The sequence below is a fragment of the Equus quagga genome, chromosome 6 (genome assembly GCF_021613505.1).
Source record: "Equus quagga isolate Etosha38 chromosome 6, UCLA_HA_Equagga_1.0, whole genome shotgun sequence".
Classification (NCBI taxonomy): Eukaryota; Metazoa; Chordata; class Mammalia; order Perissodactyla; family Equidae; genus Equus; species Equus quagga.
In genome coordinates, this window is record NC_060272.1 from 88,580,390 (window position 1) to 88,602,294 (window position 21,905).

The window sequence follows — 21,905 nt, forward strand, 5'->3', positions numbered from 1 at the left end:
GCATCCCTGACACACTGTGCCACAGGCTTTTATGAAGGCTGACACTGGACACTGAGAACGGAGGGAAAGACAGGTAAATACATTTTCCTAAAACAAAGTCTAAATACTGAATGGACATAAAGAGCTCCAAGAAAAAAAATTCTTTTCTGCTTTTTCTCTCAAAGTCCCCCAAGTAGCTAGTTGTATATTTTAGTTGTGGGTCTTTCTAGTTGTGGCATGTGGGACGCTGCCTCAACATGGCCTGATGAGCGGTGCCATGTCTGTGCCCGGGATCTGAACCAGCGAAACCCCAGGCCGCCGAATCGGAGTGTGTGAACTTAACAACTTGGCCATGGGGCCGGCCCCTCCAAGAAAAATTTGATACAAATGATCAATAAGTAGAAATATTCTAGTACATTGTACCTCAGAGATTGAGTCCTTTGGGCATTTAGCTTCCTCCTTCACCACCACCACCACCAAAAAAACAAACAAACAAAAAAAACAACCAACAGTTTACACATGGATTAAAAAAATTACTCTTGTGCATGAAAAGGAAAACATATAAATTAATTCAGGTATTCCAAAACATTTTTCACATTCTTTCTTTTGTGTGCATCCCCCTTTAATCCAGTCATTGTGTGTGTGTTTTCTCAGAAAATGTGGTCTTTATGCTGTTAACGGCAATGATGATGAGCATTTCAGTAAAGAGCACCCCACCATTGTCTGTGGAAGGTTCTTGTTTGACATCCATCAAGCAAGTTTGATGCTGATGCTCTCCTGGTCAATGGAAGTATCAATGGAAGGTTTTCAGATCTCAATCAGGACTTAATTTTGTTCTTCAAGTGGTCCTTACATGGTTTTTTGACTAAAGAGTAGCACCATTTTCCAGTCTTGTAACCAGGAACGTAATCAAATTTGCACATGAATAGGCTTACAGTTATGCTCTATAACAGGTTGACTCCTTGAAGGCAGACATGGATATTATGTACCCATGTGGTACATCATATTATTTCTTCAAAATATTCGCTATCCCTCCCTACGACAGGATATATCTTCTATGGCCACTGACTCATGCTTGTCACATGACTATCCTTGGAAAATGGAAGGTGGTGGAAGTGAAGGGTGTCACTTCCTAGCAGAAGTTTTAAGAGCTGTCACGTGGTCCTCATCTTTCTTTTTCCTCTCCTGTAAGACCAACGTGCCCCACATAGGGTCTGCTCCTTTAGCCTGGGTCCTGGAAATGAACACAACATGGAGTATGGCCAAAATTGGCCCTCGTTAAACACAAAATATGATTGAAAAATAAACTTGTAAGCCACTAAGGTTTTTGAGTTATTTGTTACTGCAGCACAGTTCAGCATAAGCTGACTTGAATAACTCTAAGATACATGGTATTTAAAACCTAGCTTTGGACTGGTCTAGGCGCTCTCCTGAAGGACTCCTGATTTCTGTGGGACTTCCTCAGGGCAGATGATGAGCGGGTGCTATGTGACTGGTCCTCCTCCACCTGAGATTCATGTTTAGGCTGTTTCAGCTCAGCCAGGGTGAAAGCAGAGACCTCGCATGAGATGATTTTAAAGTGGGTCACTCTGGATTACTTACAGACTCACACTGAGTATGGCTGAGTCACAGCCCATTTGTTGTGAGCCATCATTTATACCTGAATGCTGGTTAAATGTCCTGAAATTCTAAGGTCAGAAGACATTTTGGGGACTGGAGACAACATCTCACTTTGGGACACTATAGTAGTTCTCAGCGGGGAAGGGGCTGAGGAGGGGAGGAAGATGCTCTAGATCTGAAGGGTGCACTCCTGTTTTTCTTCTTTCCAGGTAAAGCTGACTCCATGATGGAAGTACCAATCTGTGGAGAATAGCTTTTTCTTTTCTCCCCAAAGCAGAAAGTTCAGCATCTGTACTTAGAGTTCTGTTGGAGAAGTGGCTGAGCTCAGAGTTCATCAGGGATCCGAGTGCAGTTCAGTGTTGATGGCTTCAACAATTCACAGCAGTTCTTCAAAGAAGACAGGCTGTGGTTTCCTCCTGGGATAACCTCCCCGGGACCCACGGCAACAGTGCTGGTAGAAAGTAGAATGAAACAGTTAGCTGAGGTTTAGAAGATGGGAAGGACAGATGAGCAGAAGATGACAGTTAAAAATAGCACAGGACAGGATGCTCATTTTCCCCCTCACACTCAGGTTACAGTGGGTTAAGGAAAGAGGCACCGAAGAAATAGTTTTGACTCTCAAAGCCTGTTTGGCCTCAAGGACTCCACCTATTTCCTCCAGAATAAACAAAGAAAGGATAGACCTAACCTTATAAAACACTTGCACATTAAAAAAGGCAGATGGGGTGGGGATATTGATTTTGCAAATAGAAACTGTACAGGGAGGGGGTGGCCGGCATGGGGCACTGGCAGCCCCCCATCCACCATGGCCCGTCACCATCACCGTGTTGTCAGGACAGCCTGCATTGCTTGACCCCCTTGAAAGGGAGGTAGCACCTAGTAACTAGTACCAGTGTCTCCCCAAGCCCTGATTTTATATAACACTTAAAAAAGCAACAGTGCCTAACTTACACTGTGTCTGCAAGGTGTGAGCGAGCTAATTCACACCAAGTGCCTAACACAGCGGGGGCGTGTGAAATGCTTGAGTGACACTAGATGGCTATGGGTCCCAGCCTTAGCTGAGAAACGTCAAAATGAAAGGTGGTTAGAATTGCCACAGACCTTCTTATATTTAAATAAAGTAAGAGTTATGAAGTTTAAAAATAAGTAGAAGAGTTCTTTAGGTCTGATTTTTAAATTAATGATGGATATAAAGAGGTTATAGCAAATACAATACCTGCTCAGTAGGCTCTGGCAACAGGACACCATATCGGTTGTGTTTTGAGATAAGCTGGAGGCGAAGGCGTTCTCTAAAATGTGATGGCAGGTGATGTCTACAGGAGTGCTGGAGAGGATGCCTAGAAGTGGGACAGAGCACCACGGATTTTATTAATTCACGAGGTCACTGAAGTCTCTTTCTGTTCTCAGCTTCTCCACCACGCTCCATACATTTCACTTCACGACATGCTTAACACGGCCCTGCCTCTCAGCTGCATGTGCAGGTTAGAGGCACGGACCCCTGAGAGCTGTGGGCACAGGGACACAGGACACAAAGAACGGAAGCAGTACCTGCGATGCAGGCGGTCATGAAGCAGGCGACGGTCCCCGCAATCAGAGCTCTCACTGCCCCTGAGGCGATGTCACGCTTCCTCGAAGGAGCCATGGATGCTGGAAACATGGAAGCAGATATGAGGTTAATGTTGAGGCTTATTGATTAGAATTCCAAATTCCCAGCCTCTGAGCATTGTTCTGGGGCTGGAGTCTCAGATCAGCTGACTTTCCCTTTTTTTAAACGTAGCTTGGAAATCTAAGATTCATGAGCTTAGTGATGAGTTTCACATCCAGAGAAGTTCCCTGGTGTGGCAGGAAAAGAAGAGTGTCCACACCTAGAGGCCCAGAGGCTTCCATTCTCTACAGAAGAAAGAAATCCTAAGTTTCATCCAAAGGGCGCACACAGCATGTTGAGGGCACAGGAAGGCAAATGCATCGCAAGGGAGGATCCCAAACATCTGCAACTCATCTGTCACCATCCACATCTGTGCCCATGGCAGACATCACTCACTAATCACAGCGTTTTCCCTCTTAACTTCCATTGGACCTCAGAATCCTTCTCCACGTGGCTGTTATAAGTCTATTGGAATTGGCACGTGAAGTGAAAGCCTTGTGTCACCCCTGGCTGGAGAGGCACCTGTGCATTTGGGCAAATTCTTCCCAATGTTAGCTTGGGTCTACACAGGGAAACTACACTGCAGAGCAGGGATAACAAATAGACCCCAACGGATTTACTGCTCTTGCAGGGCCTTCTTTTCCCAACACGAATAACCTTACAGAGCAACATACAGATCTGAAGCATGTTTACAGCACATCTGCTGTTGAAGAATATTCTTTTCACTTACTTAGTCCACCGATCACTATTCCTAGGGAACCGAAATTGGCAAAGCCACAGAGAGCGTAAGTGGCGATTGTCTCAGAACGAATCTGTAAATAAGCATAAAGACACAGATGCATACACGGTGTGACCAAGTTAGTAAATCTGACATCCTAACTGGGCTTCCCATTCTGATGATGGAATCGATACTGACAAATAAGTGCACAGTGCATGGTGTCAAACACCTGTTGCTTCCTAGACTCTTTTTTCCATTTCCCCTTCAATTTGGATGGAGAGAAAGGGGCTGTGTGGATTCAGAGACTCTCTACAAAGGGCTTGGAATTGGTAATCTTGGCTTCTACAAATGCTACTTTCTGCTTAATGACAACTTTTAATATTCAGTGTGGCCTGGTCACATTGAATGTGCTACAATGTGCCAGGCACAGGACCAGCTGCTGAAAATACAAAATTATTCCCAGAAAATATTCACATTACACTTATTTGACAAAGACTTATTCAGAATGCATGAAGAACTGTTATAACTCAATAATAAGAAAAGTGACTAATAAATGAAGGGATTTCACAAAAGACATGCAAATGGCCAACAAGCACATGAGGTGATGTTTGACAGTGTTTGTCACCAGGGAAATGCAAGTTCAAACAATGAGATACCATTACACATCCACTAAAATAGCTATAAACTTGGGCAATACGAAGTATTGGCAAGAACATGGAGAAATTTGAACTCTGGTACATTTTTGGTGAGAATGTAAACTGACAGCCCATTCGTAAAACACAAACTTGACAGCTTCTTCTCAAGTTACCATCCACTGCCCGCATGACCCAGAAGTCCACTCCCAGGAATTTTCCCAGGAGAAATAAAGACCTATGCCCACAAAGGCTCTCCATGAATATTTACAGCAGCTTTACTCCTAATAGTCCCACTCTGGAAATGACCCAAATGTTCTTCAACAGGCAAATGGATACACAAATTGTGGATATCCATAAAAGAGAATACTACTATGCAATAAAAAGTAAAAGAATTAATACATGCAACAACATGAATGGTAAGTGAGGCCATTCATAGGAAATTCTAGAAGAAGCACAGATAATCTATGGTGAAAGAAAGATCAGTGGTCGCCTGGGACTGGGTTGGGGTGAGGGTGGGGGCTGTTGATGACAACTGGCCATGAGGAAGATTTTCCAGGTGAGATGGAAATGTTCTATATCTGATCGTGGTCGTGGTTACACAGGTGAAACATTTGTCAAAACTCACATGTCCACCAAAAATGAACCTTTTTTGTATGTAAATTATACTTGAGTAAAAATGATATAATGTAAAATGAATTATTATTATAATTATATTTTAAGATTGGTACCTGCGCTAATATCTAATCTTTCTTTTTCCTTCTTCTTCTTCTTCAAAGCCCCCCAGGACATAGTTGTATATTCTACTTGTAGGTCCCTCTGGTTGTGCTATGTGGGATGCTGCCTCAGCATGGCCTAATGAGCGGTGCCATGTCTGTGCCCAGGATCCAAACCAGCAAAACCCTGGGCCACCAAAGCGGAGTGCACGAACTCAACCACTGGGTAACGGGGCTGGCCCCCTGTACAATGGAAGCTCACAGCTATCACAGGAGTCCCTTTCCTTCTGGCCATGGGGTGTGCTTGCCTTTCTTTGCTCCTCAGCTCTGACCAGCCTATAGGAACATGAGGTGCCCCTTGGAAGAAGCAGAACGGACTGTCCTCTCACAGGGCTGTGAGAGGATGGAAGGTGAATTCGTCCAAGTGTGAGCGTGGCCCTCTGCCTCTACTCTGAAGGCAAGAGGTGCTGCTCAGGGCAGATTGTTCTTTCTCAGGCTGAGGGACTGACTACAGAGGCTTGGAAGAGCCAGGGCACTTCACTGTTCACTGGAGGTATACCCAATCTGGCAAAGGCACCCTCACAATTGAGGCAACAATTATTTTCCCCCAAAATCCTGAAAATTCTATGATTTGGTTCAAGTGAAAAACCTGGTCAATGCTACATTCAAAACTGGAGGTGCCTTTTCTTTTTCTTTTACTAACTGGATTTTTAAAGCCCACATTCAAGAGTCAAGTGGTTACAGTAAGTTTTTGTTGATAAGGTCCCTCTTCTTTCCATGGTTTCTGAGAACTCCTTTGGAAAATATTTCAAGTATTTGAGCAGTCCACTGTTTCTGGAATAGCTCATCCTCGTCCCCTGCTCTGTCTAGCGCTTTTCATTTAGTTCAATTGGCTTCAAAAACAGGCCCGCTTATTAGGAGACCATGGGGAGGGAGAGGGCGTGAAGTGCTCGAGAGTCCTCTTTCTCCTTTCTGGGGATCTGCGGAGGGCGCACACAGATGGGGCCACGTAGGGTTTTATAAGAAGAGGGAAAGGAGGCTGGGATGATTCCACTTTGTCTTTGCCCAGAAATGTGCAAGACTACATGGTGGTAAGAAGTGCTGTAGGAAATTAAGAGAACATCCTACAGCTCTCCTTGCACATGATCAAAGATGCCATATGTACAGGGACGGTCATTGTAGCACTACTTCCAATAGCAAAAAGTCGATAAGAGTGCTCATCAACAGGGGACTGGCTAAAATAGATTATGGTGTGCTTGCACATAGAATACGATGTCACAGGCACTGGTACGGAAATGCATTTGAGTTGTTATTGAGAGCAAAGACCCAGGCTAAGAGCAGCGAGCATAATATGGCACAGGGAGAGGAGCTAGTGCCAGAGAAATAGGGAGGATGACTCACTTTTCCCTCTACACCTTTTTCTACCTTTTGAATTCTGTGCCATGAAATGTATTGCATGTAAACAAACAAACAAACATGCAAAGTACTATCTTTAAGAAAGAGAAAATGGAGTAATATAAAGTACGACATACACGTTCTGACCTCTTACCTCAGATAGAAGTCAGCAGTGGCCCAATTCAATGGATAACACGGGGTTTTTGCCTATGGACCCAGATCTTACACTTCAGTCATGTGGTACCTTTTCCAGGAGACTACTGGGACACCCCCTCCAATTCTTTGTTGGTCAACAGAAATTGCAGGGACTCATCCCCATTTTGTTGATTAGAAATAAGAAATTGGGAAAACAAAATGCTTTTCCCATTGTGAGACAACAATAACAGAAGCCATTGAGCTCATATTCCTAAATGTCCTCTGTGTACCTCCCCCTGGGCGGGCCCACCCCCAACCCGAGTCAGCTCTACTGGCCTGTCTCTCTCCTCTTACTAACTTGCTCACAAACCTGCTCAGCACTGCCAGACCTGTGAGCTTGCTTTGCTCCTTAACAAAAGTACTTTCTCCTGGCAACCAGCAGCTGGGAATGAAAAACATTTCACTTAATTGAGCCCACGGTTTACTTTTGGCAGGGAAGCAAGCTGCTTTGTGGTGGCCTCCAGACAATGAGGACATTCGGCCAAGTCCCACTCTGTGGTCAGCTGAAGAATGAACATTTGAGAAACAGGAGACCTACAGAGCCACTGTGCACATCAGATGCATGGGTCAAATGCCCTGATTAGAACATACAAATCAGCACTCTCCTGGGGTGTGCTGTTATTTAGTGTAACACGTGGGAGTAAATGTGCATGTTTGGTCTTTGGGAGGCTGGAGAGTGGGGGCTGTTCATAGGTGGGCCGTCTCAGGTAGAAGCTTGGGCAGCATGCTTTCCCTCCCCTTTCCTTTTAAAGCCCAATATGTGCCTAGGACATTAATTCCAAATGGATTGTCTCCAGGAGTAATGGTGGTGGTCAGAAATATTTACCATTTCCCTGGGAGTTTGTGTGTGTGACAATTCTGTTCTGTAGGAAAATAGAAGCTGGAGACTCAGCTGCAAATATGGCCCAAGGAAGAGCCTCACCCGAGCTCCCTTATCCCATCCAAGGCCAAGGGGACATGAGCATCTCCTTGCAGGCTATTGACCTGAAGTCCTGACATAGTTCTAGGGTGCTTGTCTCAAAGGTTCAGAACACAGACCCTGTGCTACTTCTCTTCCCTCATCTACGTGGAGAGCAGCGATTGTGTCTCACTACTTTGTTAGGATGTCCAGGCACTAGGTTGCATTTAGGCAGTTTCTCAGAGTCCATAGAATTCCTTAAGCTGAAAGGAAGAGAGCTTCCTGATCATTAGACTCCGAGCCCCACGAGGGCAGAGGCCTCATCACTTTCAACGCTGTGGCCTCAGTTCCTAGGTACGTTGCACACAGAAGGCACTCGATAATTGTTGATGGATTGATTCCAGTCCAAGCTCATAGGACTCCGGGTTTGGATCCACAGTGCCCAACAGTAAATGATCACAGTGGTAAAGATTAGCTGTGCTTCTAAACACACACACACACACACTTACAATGATTAATTCAATGTAACTGAGAATTATGAGGTGCTGTGTTCATTATGAGCTACACGAACTCTGGGATTTGGGGTCTGTTTTATTCTCTGATTTATCCCAACTGTGTGGCTTGACAATCAGAGTCACTAGTAACCATTTGATGGGTGTATATATGTGGTAAAGAAGTGCACTGAAAAACCAAAATATTTACTCACTGATATATATTGCTGGACACCATCCACAAATTTGGGTCCAGCCTCTTTCCTTAAATGCACCAATTTTGAGAGGTGCTCATAAGCCACAAATTCATTGAAGAAGGTCTTATAACCTATGAGTTTGCCAACCATAAAGCTGTCTTGCCAGTCCACTCCCATCATGAAGGAAAAGGGCATGAAGATGTAGGAGCATATTATCTACAAAAACAAAAAATAGATACTTTATTAGAGTAGAGATTTGCTGCCATTCTTCTGCCTCATCCTCATGACGAGATTGTTCCCACCCCTCTGTCTCCTGCAGGCACAGAAATCCCTTCACATGCCCTTGTCCATATTTACTCATTAGAAGCCAAGCTTGGGAACAGTCACATGAAGTGACCTGGATTCTTGGGATGGAGAGAATGACGGTATGTTGGTGGACGCAGGGTGACAGGAGACAGAGAAAGAGCTGTGGGAAGATAGGGGATACATGAGAGGTTTGTGCTTGTGTACGAGCGCACTGGAGGCAGTTAGGGAAGGCAATTCACAAACCTATTTTGTTTTTAAACAAAGATGGGCAGAAACAAAATGGAGGAGAAACGTGATAGAATATACCTCGAAACTCAGCTGTGGGTAGTCAAACATGTTTCCAAACCAGGACAGGGCTGCATTCGCAAAAGACAACAGGGCCAGGAAGGCAATCAGATTCACAGCGATGTTTGCCACCAGGGAGATGGATGCGGATGCTCCCTGTGATGCTGCTTCTAGGAGATTCCTTGAATCACTTTATCAAAAAATAGCAATGGCAGAATTACCAAGGAGCTGTCAGCAGATGGACATCACAGGTGTAGATATGGGGAAATCAGAGCTCATTCGGATGGAGAGACAAACTCTCAGGCCCACGCCTTGGTCAAAACCCTCACCTGGATTCCATGAAATCATGATGGGATTTATAATTACTGAGTGTAGGTGATGGACATATGGGTGTCTGTTATACTACTCTTTTAATTTGGGGACATTTATAACTAAAAAGTTGGGAAAAGATAAAATATTATAGGCTTCAAAAATTATATCTAATTAAAAGTAGCTACCAGAGAATATTTATAAAATATTCATGGAATAAGCAATAATAATTCAAGGAAGCTCTGAATATCCATCACCTAAGAAATGGAAGGTCACCCTCACCTTTGGGCCCCCTCCCCCTCAGTGCCCTTCCTTAATCTCATCCTCTTTAATCTGAGGTAACTGGCTCCCTAGAAGTTGCTTCTCATTCCCTTTCTTTTCAATTTCCCTATATGTCTGCATCCCTAAATAATATGCTGTGTAGGTTCACACATCTGCTAACTTTATAAGTGGAATCACACATATTCCATATATACATTTTCTTTGACAACTTGCTTTTTCATTCATGGTTATGACTTTACCCACATACAAACAAGGGGTGAATCTCAGAAACATATTGGTTGATGGATTCTGTTATTTAATGAAATGCTTTTGAACATCCTAAATCCCTTAGTCTTTAGAGCAAAAGAAAATGAACTGGAGAGGGGTTAAAGATACCTATATCACAGCTTCTTTTCCTATCACACAAGAGACTTCCAGAAATGGTCACCCTATGGCTTTGCAACAGTCCTAAATCAAAGCTCAATGAACACTACAATATATTTAAAATATCTACACTGAAGTCAAGGAAATGTAATAATATTCAGGTATTTAGAAAGGTTATCAGCCAAAGCAATCTTGAGAAAGAAAAACAAAGCTGGAGGCATCACACTCCCTGATTTCAAACAATACTACAAATCTATAGTAATCAAAACAGCATGGCACTGGCACAAAAACAGACACGGAGATCAATGGAACAGAATAGAGAGCCCAGAAATAAACCCCTGCTTACATGGTCAATTAATCTCTGACGAAGGAGGCAAGAATATACAATCGGGAAAAGATAGTCTCTTCAATAAAAGGTGTTGGGAAAACTAGACAGCTACATGCAAAAGAATGAAACAAGGCCGCTTTCTTACACTATACACAAAAATAAACTCAAAATGAATTAAAGACTTAAATGTAAGACCTGAAACCATAAAACTCCTAGAAGAAAACATAGGCAGCCAGCTCTTAGATATTGGTCTTAGCAATATTTTTATGGAACTGTCTCCTCAGGCAAAGGCAGCAAAAGCAAAAATAATGGGAAAAAAATGGAATTACATCAAACCAAAAAGCTTTTTCACAATGAAGGAAACTATCAACAAAACGAAAAGGCAACCTACTGAATGGGAGGAAATATCTGCAGATGATATATCAGATAAGAGGTTAATACACAAAATATATAAAGAGAACTTACACAACTTAATAGGATACAAACAAAAAATCCAATTAAAAAATGGGCAGATGATCTGAACAGACGTTTTTCCAAAGACATATAAATGGTCAACAAACACGTGAAAGATGCTCAACATCACTAACCATCAGGGAAATGCAAATCAAAGACACCATGAATATCACCTCACATCTGTTAGAATGGCTATTACCAAAAAGACAAGAAATAACAAGTGTTGGTGAGAATGTGAAGAAAAGGGAACTCTCATACAGTGTTGGTGGGAATATAAATTGGTGCAGCTACTATGGAAAACAGTAGAGAGATTCCTCCAAAACTTAAAAATAGAACTACCATATGCCACAGCAATTCTACCTGTATTTCTTCAAAAAAAATGAGAACATTAATTCAAAAAGATATATGCACCCCTATGTTCATTGCAGCATAAGTTACAATACCCAAGATGTGGAAGCAACCTAAGTTTCCATAGATCAATAAATCGAAAAAGAAGTTGTGGTATATATTTACAATGGACTACTACTCAGCCAGAAAAAAAAAATCTTGCCATTTGCAACAACAATGATGGACCTAGAGGGCGTTATGCTAAGTGGAATAAGTCAGACAGAGAAAGACAGATACTGTGCGATTTCACTTATATGTGGAATCTAAAAAACAAAACAAATGAGCAAACATAACAAAACAAACAAACCCATACAGAGAACAGACTGGTGGTCACTCGAGGGGAGGAGCGTGGGGGACGGGCAAAATAGATGGAGATTAAGAGGTACAAATTTCCAGGCATAAAGAAGTCACAGGGATGTACAGCATAAGAAATACAGTCAATAACAGGGTAATAATTTTGTATGGTGACAGATGGTTACTAGACTTGTGGTCATCATTTCGTAATGTATGTAAATATCGAATCACTATGTTGTACACCAGAAACTAATACTGTATGTCAACTATACGTCAGTGAAAACAAAAAGGTTTTCAAGGGTTGAACAAGATTTTCTGGAGTGAAGTCTAACAGTCAGTGGGATATTAAATTCACTTTAATACCATAATTCACTGTGCTCTTTGTCAAATTTTGCTGTTCTTTGAATGTGGACCCGTTCACTGCCCCCGCCTCGTGCCCACAGCTTGTGTAGTCATTAGTGAGGTGAACGAATCTCACTTACCCCATTTCCATTTCCATGGCATTCTTCAGGGTTATTTTAGGTGTTTCTGTCTCAGGCCAAAGGAGTTTAGCCATAGCCAATGACGCAGGCGCTGACATAACTGAAGCAGTTAATAAGTGGGTGGGTGAAATCTGTGATTTTAGGAGAAAGAAGGCAACTTAGGTTTAGCTTGTCTGTTGCGTACAGGAAGAATGGCCCAAAAGCCTCGCTAGGGAAGAGAAAGGGCAGGAACTGCATCTATGCCAGAAAACAGCGTTTCTTTGGAGGCTTGGAGGAGCTCAGGGAGCCAAGCTGGCATCACATAAGACTCAGAGGGAGGAGGGAGGAATTTGTGTGAATTGACCACATCCCTGGAAAGAGGCACAAAACCAAAGTCGGATCATTTCTTTTTTTTTTTTTTTGATTGGCACCTGGGCTAACAACTGTTGCCACTTTTTTTTTTTTCTGCTTTATCTCCCCAAAACCCCCCTGTACACAGTTGTATATCTTAGTTGCAGGTCCTTCTAGTTGTGGGATGTGGGATGCCACCTCAACGTGGCCTGACGAGCGGTACCATGTCCGCGCCCAGGATCCGAACCCTGGGCCGCCACAGCGGAGCGTGTGAACTTAACCACTTGGCCACAGAGCCCGCCCCAGTCCGATCATTTCAAAAGAGAATTAATCCTGTGCTGCAGGAGCTTTCACAGATCCCTCCACCTCTCTGTTGTCCTTTGGAATTTTCAAATAGTCCCTAAATCCCATATTTCATTACATCATCAATTTAGATGGGGCTGTCCGGGGCTGCGGGCATGGATACAACCCTCTCGTCTTCCTTGTGCTTTTCTGAAAGTTTGTGCCTTTACGTTGTAATACTCATTTCTGCCGAGTTCCTGTGATCTGTGAGCATCTCTGCTCTCCTCACTGCAGGTCTACTTAAACTCTTTCCCCTCCCCTCCCCACATCCTTATTGTTTCTGGATCCTCTTCCCTATCTTTTCAGAATTCCAGAATCAGCACCCTCTCCCCACTCCCATGCCACCCAGCACATTTCTGCAGGCGGCGTTCCCACAGTGGTGGCAGAGGGCATCATCTGGGGATCCAGTGACAGTGCTATTCCCACAGTGGTGGCAGAGTGGATCATCTGGGGATCCAGTGACAGTGCTATTCCCACAGTGGTGGCAGAGTGGATCATCCGGGGATCCAGTGGCAGTGCTATTCCCACAGTGGTGGCAGAGTGGATCATCTGGGGATCCAGTGACAGTGCTATTCCCACAGTGGTGGCAGAGTGGACCATCTGGGGATCCAGTGACAGTGCTGTTCCTGAGGTCTCCTTCACCCTTTTCCTCTTCCTTCTTCCTGCTGATTGGCTTCCAAGAAACAGATGAAGTCCTGGAGTGAAACTCGCCTATCTTGTAAGAACGCCCAGTCACCTGGGTCACAGGGCTGCTGTTGATCCCATTTCTCCCATGGGGGTGGCATCTATGTGTGGCTTGTCAGCTGTGTACTTGGGGCACATGCGCCAGTTACCATAAGGCTCTCCATCCCTATGCTATTGACCACCAGCTCTCAATGGGCTGTACATTGGAATCTGAGGAGTTAAAAAAAAATACTGATGCCTGGGTCTCATCCTAAGAGGTTCTGGTTTAATTACTCTGGGGGGATGGGCCTGGGTATTGGGGCTTTTAAAGTCTCCCAGGTGATTCTAATGTGCAGTAAGGTTTGAGAACCACTGCTGGAGGTCAGGGTCAGATAACTGTTTCTGTAAAGGGCCAGAGAGTAAATATTTTTGGGTTTTTGGAGCCACAACTTCTCAACTCTCTAGCATGAAAGCTGCCATAGAGAAACAAATAGGACTAGCTGGTTTTCAGTATAAATTCAGTTAAAAGTAAAGAGGAGTGATCTAGAATTGGCCCATGGGTCATTCTTTGTTGACCTCTGGTTTAGATTGCCTTTACTAGTGTAATAGGTTGTTTTTGTACAGGTTTATATTTTCAGCCAAAGTAGCCTCATAATATGATGTATTCTGCTGTGGTTGGATAGGATTCACTTTTAGGTGCCAGCAATATAAAAGTGAAGCCCCAAAGCTCCTTTGGGGACTCCATTCAAATGCCAAAGGAACTGTGAGCAGCCATCCAGCAAAAACGACTCTCTTTTGGCCTCCTTATCCGGCAGCAATGGTAAAGAAAAAAAGAAATAACAATAGCAAAGAAAGAAGAGGTTGTATTTTCCATAAATTGATCCCCAAATATTCTTACCCCAAAAGAAATGTATGCGCCTAAGACACTTCCAGCGATGGTAGAGAACCCAGCGGTCATGATTGCATGCAGTTCGGACCTGGTGACGTGTGGTAAATATGGCCGGACCAGCAGTGGAGACTCCGTCTGGAAACAGAGAGTGAGCAGATTGTGTTCCCTTTTAAGTCTTAGGAGGGTATGCCAATCTACTCAAAATTCCATCCTCTAAAACAGTATTTCTAAGAGAGGACCTCAGACCAGCTCCATCAGCATCACCTGGGAACTCCTTAGACATGCAAATTCTCAGACTTACTGAATCAGAAACTCTGGGGGTGGAGCCAGCAATCCTGTTTTAACAGCTTTCCAGGTGGTTCTGATGCATGCTGGAATTTGAAAGCCTACACCCTAGCTGTCTGCGTCATTTGAACTCTAGGTGAGTGTGCATACTGAATCATGAGTAAAGTTTGCAGTGAAAACGCTTTTACTCGTCAGCATTGTTCCTCAGGCTCAGCAAAGACAGACTGTTGGCCAGTTCAGACAAGTTAAGAATGAATTCAGGTATTTATACAGTTGCATGGTTGTAGGTGGGAGCCTTTCCTGGTCTCTTTCATCGCCCCAGCCTTACACTACAGCAGGTGAGGCTGCCTGCTACGGGTTTGCAGGCTCAAGATAGTGGTGAACTCCATATGAGTGAATGAGCTGCTCGCCTCTGAAGGGTGAGCCAGAGGCCTCAACAATTCTATAAGTTCAGAAAAGATTGGTTGAGAATCTCTGCATGAAAAGTCTGATGCTTTGACAAAATGCCTCAATCTTTCGTCCTCTCCATCAAATTTCCAGAACCCCACCTAGAAGAAATGGATAAATTCCTAGACTCTTACAACCTCCCCAAACTGAATCAGGAAGAAATAGAGAATCTGAATAGACCAATAACAAGTAAAGAAATAGAAACAGTAATCAAAAACCTCCCCAAAAATAAGAGTCCAGGACCAGACGGCTTCTCTGGAGAATTCTACCAAACATTCAAAGAAGATTTAATACCTATCCTTCTCAAACTATTCCAGAAAATTGAGGAAGATGGAGCACTCCCTAACACATTCTACGAAGCCAACATCACCCTGATCCCCAAACCTGACAAGGACAACACAAAGAAGGAAAACTACAGGCCAATATCACTGATGAACATAGATGCAAAAATCCTCAACAAAATTTTGGCAAACCGAATACAGCAATACATCAAAAAGATTATACACCATGATTAAGTGGGATTTATACCAGGGACACAGGGATGGTTCAACATCCGCAAGTCAATCAACATGATTCACTACATTAACAAAATGAGAAACAAAAACCACATGATCATCTCAATAGACGCAGAGAAAGCATTCAACAAGATCCAACACCCATTTATGATAAAAACCCTCAATAAAATGGGTATAGAAGGAAAGTACCTCAACATAATAAAAGCCATATATGACAAACCCACTGCCAACATCATACTCAATGGACAAAAACTGAAACCCATCCCTCTGAGAACAGGAACAAGATGAGGGTGCCCACTTTTACCACTCTTATTCAACATAGTACTGGAGGTGTTGGCCAGAGCAATTCGGCAGGAAAAAGAAATAAAAGGAATCCAAATAGGCAATGAAGAAGTAAAACTCTCACTGTTTGCAGACAACATGATCTTATATTTAGAAAACCCCAAAGAATCCATAGGAAAACTATTGGAAACAATCAATAGCAATAGGAAAGTTGCAGGGTATAAAATCAACATACATAAATCAGTAGCATTTCTACACAATGAACTAACAGAAAAAGAACTCAGAACTCAATCCCATTCACAATCACAACAAAAAGAATAAAATACTTTGGGATAAATTTAACCAAGGAAGTGAAAGATCTATACAACGAAAACTGCAAGACTTTCCTGAAAGAAATTGATGATGACATTAAGAGATGGAAAGACATTCCATGCACATGGACTGGAAGAATAAACATAGTTAAAATGTCCATACTACCTAAAGCAATCTACAGATTCAACGCTATCCCAATCAAAATCCCAATGACATTCTTTACAGAAATTGAACAAAGAATCCTAAAATTCATATGGGGCAACAAAAGACCCCGAATTTCTAAAGCAATCCTGAGAAAGAAGAACAAAGCCAGAGGCATGACAATCCCTGACTTCAAAGCATACTACAAAGCTACAGTAATCAAAACAGCATGGTACTGGTACAAAAACAGGTGCACAGATCAATGGAACAGAATTGAAAGTCCAGAAATAAAACCACACATCTATGGACAGCTAATCTTCGACAAAGGAGCTGAGGGCCTACAACGGAGAAAAGAAAGTCTCTTCAACAAACGGTGCTGCGAAAACTGGAAAGCCACATGTAAAAGAATGAAAATTGACCATTCTTTTTCACCATTCACAAAAATAAGCTCGAAATGGATCAAAGACCTAAAGATTAGGCCTGAAACAATGCCTTCTAGAAGAGAAGATAGGCAGTACACTCTTTGACATCAGTTTCAAATGAATCTTTTCGGACACCATAACCCCTCAGACGAGGGAAACAATAGAAAGAATAAACAAATAGGACTTCATCTGACTAAAGAGCTTCTTCAAGGCAAGGGAAAATAGGATTGAAACAAAAAAACAGCCCACTAATTGGGAAAAAATATTTACAATTTATTCATCTGACAAAGGGTTAATAAAAGCTCATTGTGTCTAAATTATTTTGCAACAACTTTAGCTCTCAGGAGACAGACTCAAACTGCCACCCATATCATGCAAATCTCTTAATAACGCTAAATAAAAAGAATTTGTAAGTTAAAAAAAAAAAATTCCAGAACCCCAATGCGACATTAATGCACTAACACTCTTGGAAGGGCTCTCTCTCTCTCTCTGTCTCTCTTTTACTTTCTCTGGAATCTAGACTTTGTCAATGTTCAGGGGTCCTTATTTTGACACTCTTCCCTCTACATTAAAAGAAATAAAGCCATCATATTTTTTTATTCCACCTTCTGGAAAGACTGTAGATTTTAGCAAGTGTTTTTTGTTGTTTTATTTTTTGATATTACAACTTACTTGCCCGATGAATATATTGCCAGCAGCAACCACAGATTCAATAGGAGATGATCCCACAGTAACCAGCATGAGCCATCCAACCTAAAAGGGGGCAAGGGACAAAGTCAGTGAAGAGCTATTTATATACACAAAGCTTCAGAGTAGGGATAAAACCTTTGGAGGAAAACGCAGAGGCCTTCAACAACTGTGGGCAGGCCAGCAATGTGCTAACTGTGAGGACATTTTACCTAGTCCTCAGAGCAGGCCAATCACACCCTCCTATTGGAGGGGTAAGTCTGAGTCATTGTACATACTTTCAACATCATGTGAATGAATTTCCTCTGAAATGTTGTGGACGAGTCATAAGTTATAATAATTGCTGACAGTCATGGCAGGCTTACTGCATTCCAGGCAGTTTTGAGCCCTTGATCTGAGTAACACTTTAATCCAGACAATAACCCTTTGAGGGAGGTCCTATAATTATGCCCATTTGATAGAAGTGGAAACTGAGGCACAGAACAGTTTAGCTGTTTTGTCAAAAACCACCCAGCTAATAAGTAGTGGCGTGTAGTTGACATCTGGCTTTTCCTGTTTAACATTCAATCAAACACGGTTTATGGTCCTACTTTCGCGGTGGCCCTTCCACATGGAGACTCTGGTGCCCACCTCAGAATGGGGACTTCCTGTGGCATTCTTTCTCCTTAGACATGAGCACAGTAATTCTGAATGTTTAAATCAACAATCAGAAAATTGTGGGCCCTGATGCTCTTGCTGATGCTGAATTCTGCCAGTATTCTGATTCTCTCTCTATATATATTTTATTTATTGACAGGGATCAAAGGAGGGCTGGGCTGTGCCCAAACCCTGTGTGTGTTCAAACCAGCTTACACGTTTCATAGATTTCTGGTCTAACATGTCACTGTAGGACTGACAGTTGCTGGGCCAGCAGGAATGAGATTAACTTTTTTTTTAGATTAGTGTGCTTATAAAACTCCCTCAGGAGTGAAAAGCAGCTTCCCCTTCTTGCTCTGATTCCCTAGCAGCTTCCAGACCAGAGTGCCCCCTTTTGGAACCTCCTGCAGATAAGCAGTGACTGCATAAGGCACAGGACAGATGGAGGACGGTGCTGTTTTCCCCAGCAGGTGTGGGACCTGTGGGAGTCAATTCTGTGGCTAAAGAAGAAATTGCTAAGGTTTCATGAAGATATCAGGGGGTTGCAAGTCACAGCCCTGTCAGAAGTCCCTGAGATAAACCTCCCTCTAGGGACGCGTGTAGACTATCTTGGGAGCCGGGGTGGAACTTGGTACGAAGAGAACCGCACTTTGGAAAACGCTAAATAAAATGTATTTAGGACTTTGTCCCTGAGAGAATCAGCTCTACAGCTGTCACCCATCCCTCTGGTCCCGTACCTTTCTAATGATCCACTGCATCAGTCCTAGGTAGTAGAGCATGGACATGACGGCGCTGAAGAAAACCACGATTGGCAGGACCTGGGGGAGGAGACGGAAGCAATCGTGGGCTAACGTTGCTCTCAGGAGGATTAGTAGGTTTCAGATCAGTCTCCTTTCTACCTCCTTTTCCTCCTCTGAAATGTCATAAAAATACTGGAAACTCCTCTTGAACGAAACAACACTTTTATCAGGCAGCTGCTGCATCCACTGTCTCTTATCCTAATTTGCTTGGATAATCTTGAGTATATTTCATCGGAAACTTGACATTATTTTTTCCCTCTACTATAATGATCTTTTCTTCCTTTACTGTCTGAGAAGGAATGAAGTTTTGGGGGAATTTGTAATAATTAGGCTCATTAAACTGAAGGCCACTGGCAGATGTCCTTGTTCTGATATTAAACAGTCATGAGCTTCAGCACTTATTAGCAGAGTAACCCGGGTCAAGATTAAGTGTGAGCAACCTCATCCTTATTCAAAGTGGCTGCACAGATCAGACAGAGCATAGTAGGTCCTCACACACAGTGCCTCCTATGGAGGAAGCATCCACTCTTTGAGCTTTTAGAATGAAAATTATTTTACTTACAGACTTTATAATCACTAAGAAAAGATTAAACTTTGGAAACTAGCTTACTTCTGTGTTCATAAAGGTTGTCCTTTCCTAGATCCTATTTTCCTGAGGCTCTTTGTGTGCCTTCAATGCAGCGTCTACAGGGAGCCGTGTCTCCCCTGCAGAAACCACACAGAGCTGTGGTCTCAGTCCCTCCCCACCCCTACCCCTCCACACCCCTTCCCCTCTGCTCCCCAGCTAAATTGCCAAGGACAAGCTGTGACCAGAGGCTCAGAATCACTACGACAATTTGTACAGGATCCAATTTAGGAAACTCTATTAATACTTTATATTAAAAGACATTCTGCGCCATCATTCAGAGCCCACGCAATTACGTGCTTTTGTTGGCTTTAATGGGTGGGCAGAGCCTTCCTGAAAGTGTCAGGGAGTCGAAGGGGCTCATCTCTCAAATGTGCCCACAGGGATTCTGTGCTGGCAGACAGGATGGAGGCTACTGCCCTGGGGGGAGTGGGTGGGAGGGCTGAGACACTGGTGCAGTCTGGGCAGCAAGTCGCGCCTTTTTTGTGACTTTATTTTTTCCAATTCAGATCACTATATGAGTATATTTCCATCTCAATTTGTAAACACTTGACCTTTCAGAGATGGCTTAGTTATCTCAGCACCAAAGCATCAAATCAGCAGTTTGAAAAAATATCCAGCCTAACAGTTGGCCTAACTGAAATGGGGGTAATTTGGAGGTAAATCTGGAGTCTCTAAGTGAGAAGACAGTTTAGAAGTGTAGGAACAATGATACACCAAAAAAAGGAAAGCTGAAGAAAAAGCCAAATGCATCTTTCTGACTGTCACCAGGCATCTGTAGGGACTTCCCAGAGGACAGTGACTTCCTGGGGCTTGTGGGAGCCCAGAGAGGCAATTGATGAGGCCCGGGCATGGGGCCAGGCTGCCTTTCTCCTGTAAAATAACATCCCTCTTTGGCTGGGAGAAGGCCCAGCCCCCAGGCCTCCCTAGGCAAAGGCTGTGCTGAAGGAAAATGGGAACAGTTTAGCACGAGGATGGTTCTGGAAGGACAGAGGCTGATGTGGACGACCAGCTGTCCTGGTTGGCCTGGGACTGAGGGTTGGCTAAGCGCAGACCTGTCACCGATCCTGGACCTAGCAGCCATTGGTGGCCATATGCCTGTTCATGGCCAGGTACCTAATGATCTTTTCCCTGAAATCTCAGATACTGTTGCCCTGTATGATTTTTCATAAGTACCTCAGACTATGCTATAAGCCCCCCAAAGGTATTCCAATATTTCTGACCCCTCTACATGTTTCCCTTAATGCTATAGTAACAAAGCAAAACATTTGCAATCCACTGACTTCAGATAAAATTGCAATGAGAAAGGACAGTGGTGTGCTGTGCACCTATGACGTGCCCAGCAGCTATACTCCTGGTTTCTGGTAGTTGGGTCCTATCTGAACATCTACCAAGACTGAGAAGTTACTGAAAAGGACATGACTCCATAGAAAAGGGTTTGACTTTACCTTAAATGCAAAGAAGTGGTCTGTGTATTTCTCACCAAAGACAAAGGAAGCACCAGCGTCAGTGTACTCCAGGAAGGTCTGAGTTAAAGAAAGGACAAGAGCAGATCATTATAACCCCTGAGGTGGTGGTTACTGTCCCCAGGACCCAGGCTCTGCAGAGGGTGAGGACCCAGCAAACTTGTTGGATAGACTTGGAGAGTTAATTTTCTCAGCTTTTCTCCCTCGAGTGGGTGGAACGGAAGTGTATTTTTCAACTATAACTGTGCACAGACTTTCCAGCCTTTCTTTCTCTTTTTTTTTTTTTTTGAGGAAGATTAGCCCTGAGCTAACTGCTGCCAATCCTCCTCTTTTTGCTGAGGAAGACTGGCCCTGAGCTAACATCTGTGCCCATCTTCCTCTACATCCATGCCCATCTTCCTCTACTTTATATGTGGGATGCCTACACAGCATGGCATGCCAAGCGGTGCCATGTCTGCACCCAGGATCCGAACTGGCGAACCCTGGGTCACTGAAGCTGAACATGCACACTTAACCACTGCACCACAGTCCAGCCCCCATCCAGCATTTCTAACATTCAATCTGACTCTAGGGTGATGAAGAGTAACTTAGGTGTGGCAATTTGCTCCAGAAGCAATAGATGGCACATAGGTGGCACTGCTGACCACTAGATGCAAAGAGAGTCTGTCTCTCTGTTTGTGGAACCGTCTTAGAAGTGTGACACCCCTTGGGCAGGATGAAGGGGGCAATCGGGTTAGGGGAGAGATGTAGTGGATGGTATGGGTGAGGGGCAACAATAATATCAATAACCTGGACAGATTAACATTTTCCACATAAAATTATTTGTCTAACTCATGCTATGAAGTTACAATTTGGGTCAACTCATGGAGATAAATAAACCTATTTCTGACATATCATATTCAAATGTTGAAAGCACTATAAAAGTAAGATGTTCTTTTGAACCCAACTTACCTGAACTTGTTTGCCCAACCACTGAAAAGCCATAAGTCCAGGGCCAGTCCTTAGTATTATGAGCCCAAGAAGAAACTGTAACCCAATTCCCCAAAAGACAGGCCTCCAGCGAACCTATGCGGAAAGATGGAGAGAGA

The 21,905-nt window shown here is 43.4% G+C and overlaps 1 protein-coding gene across 2 annotated transcripts in view; it reads right to left on the reverse strand.

The window, feature by feature from the left end:
* Nucleotides 1-300: 300 nt before the first annotated feature.
* LOC124241280 (solute carrier family 28 member 3-like) overlaps nt 301-21,905 on the reverse strand; it is a 75,535-nt gene continuing 53,930 nt past the window's right edge. The window contains exons 7-18 of one of the 2 annotated variants that reach the window (XM_046664942.1): nt 21,769-21,882; nt 20,800-20,877; nt 18,664-18,744; nt 17,276-17,356; nt 14,209-14,334; nt 11,976-12,106; nt 9,099-9,267; nt 8,505-8,702; nt 3,975-4,056; nt 3,148-3,246; nt 2,816-2,936; nt 301-2,050 (exon numbers count right to left, since the gene is read on the reverse strand). In XM_046664942.1, coding sequence (XP_046520898.1) covers nt 1,924-2,050; nt 2,816-2,936; nt 3,148-3,246; nt 3,975-4,056; nt 8,505-8,702; nt 9,099-9,267; nt 11,976-12,106; nt 14,209-14,334; nt 17,276-17,356; nt 18,664-18,744; nt 20,800-20,877; nt 21,769-21,882 — 1,407 coding nt within the window. In that variant the 3' untranslated portion in view covers nt 301-1,923. The remainder of the gene's footprint in view (nt 2,051-2,815; nt 2,937-3,147; nt 3,247-3,974; nt 4,057-8,504; nt 8,703-9,098; nt 9,268-11,975; nt 12,107-14,208; nt 14,335-17,275; nt 17,357-18,663; nt 18,745-20,799; nt 20,878-21,768; nt 21,883-21,905) is intronic. The other variant, XM_046664941.1, reaches the window with a different exon arrangement.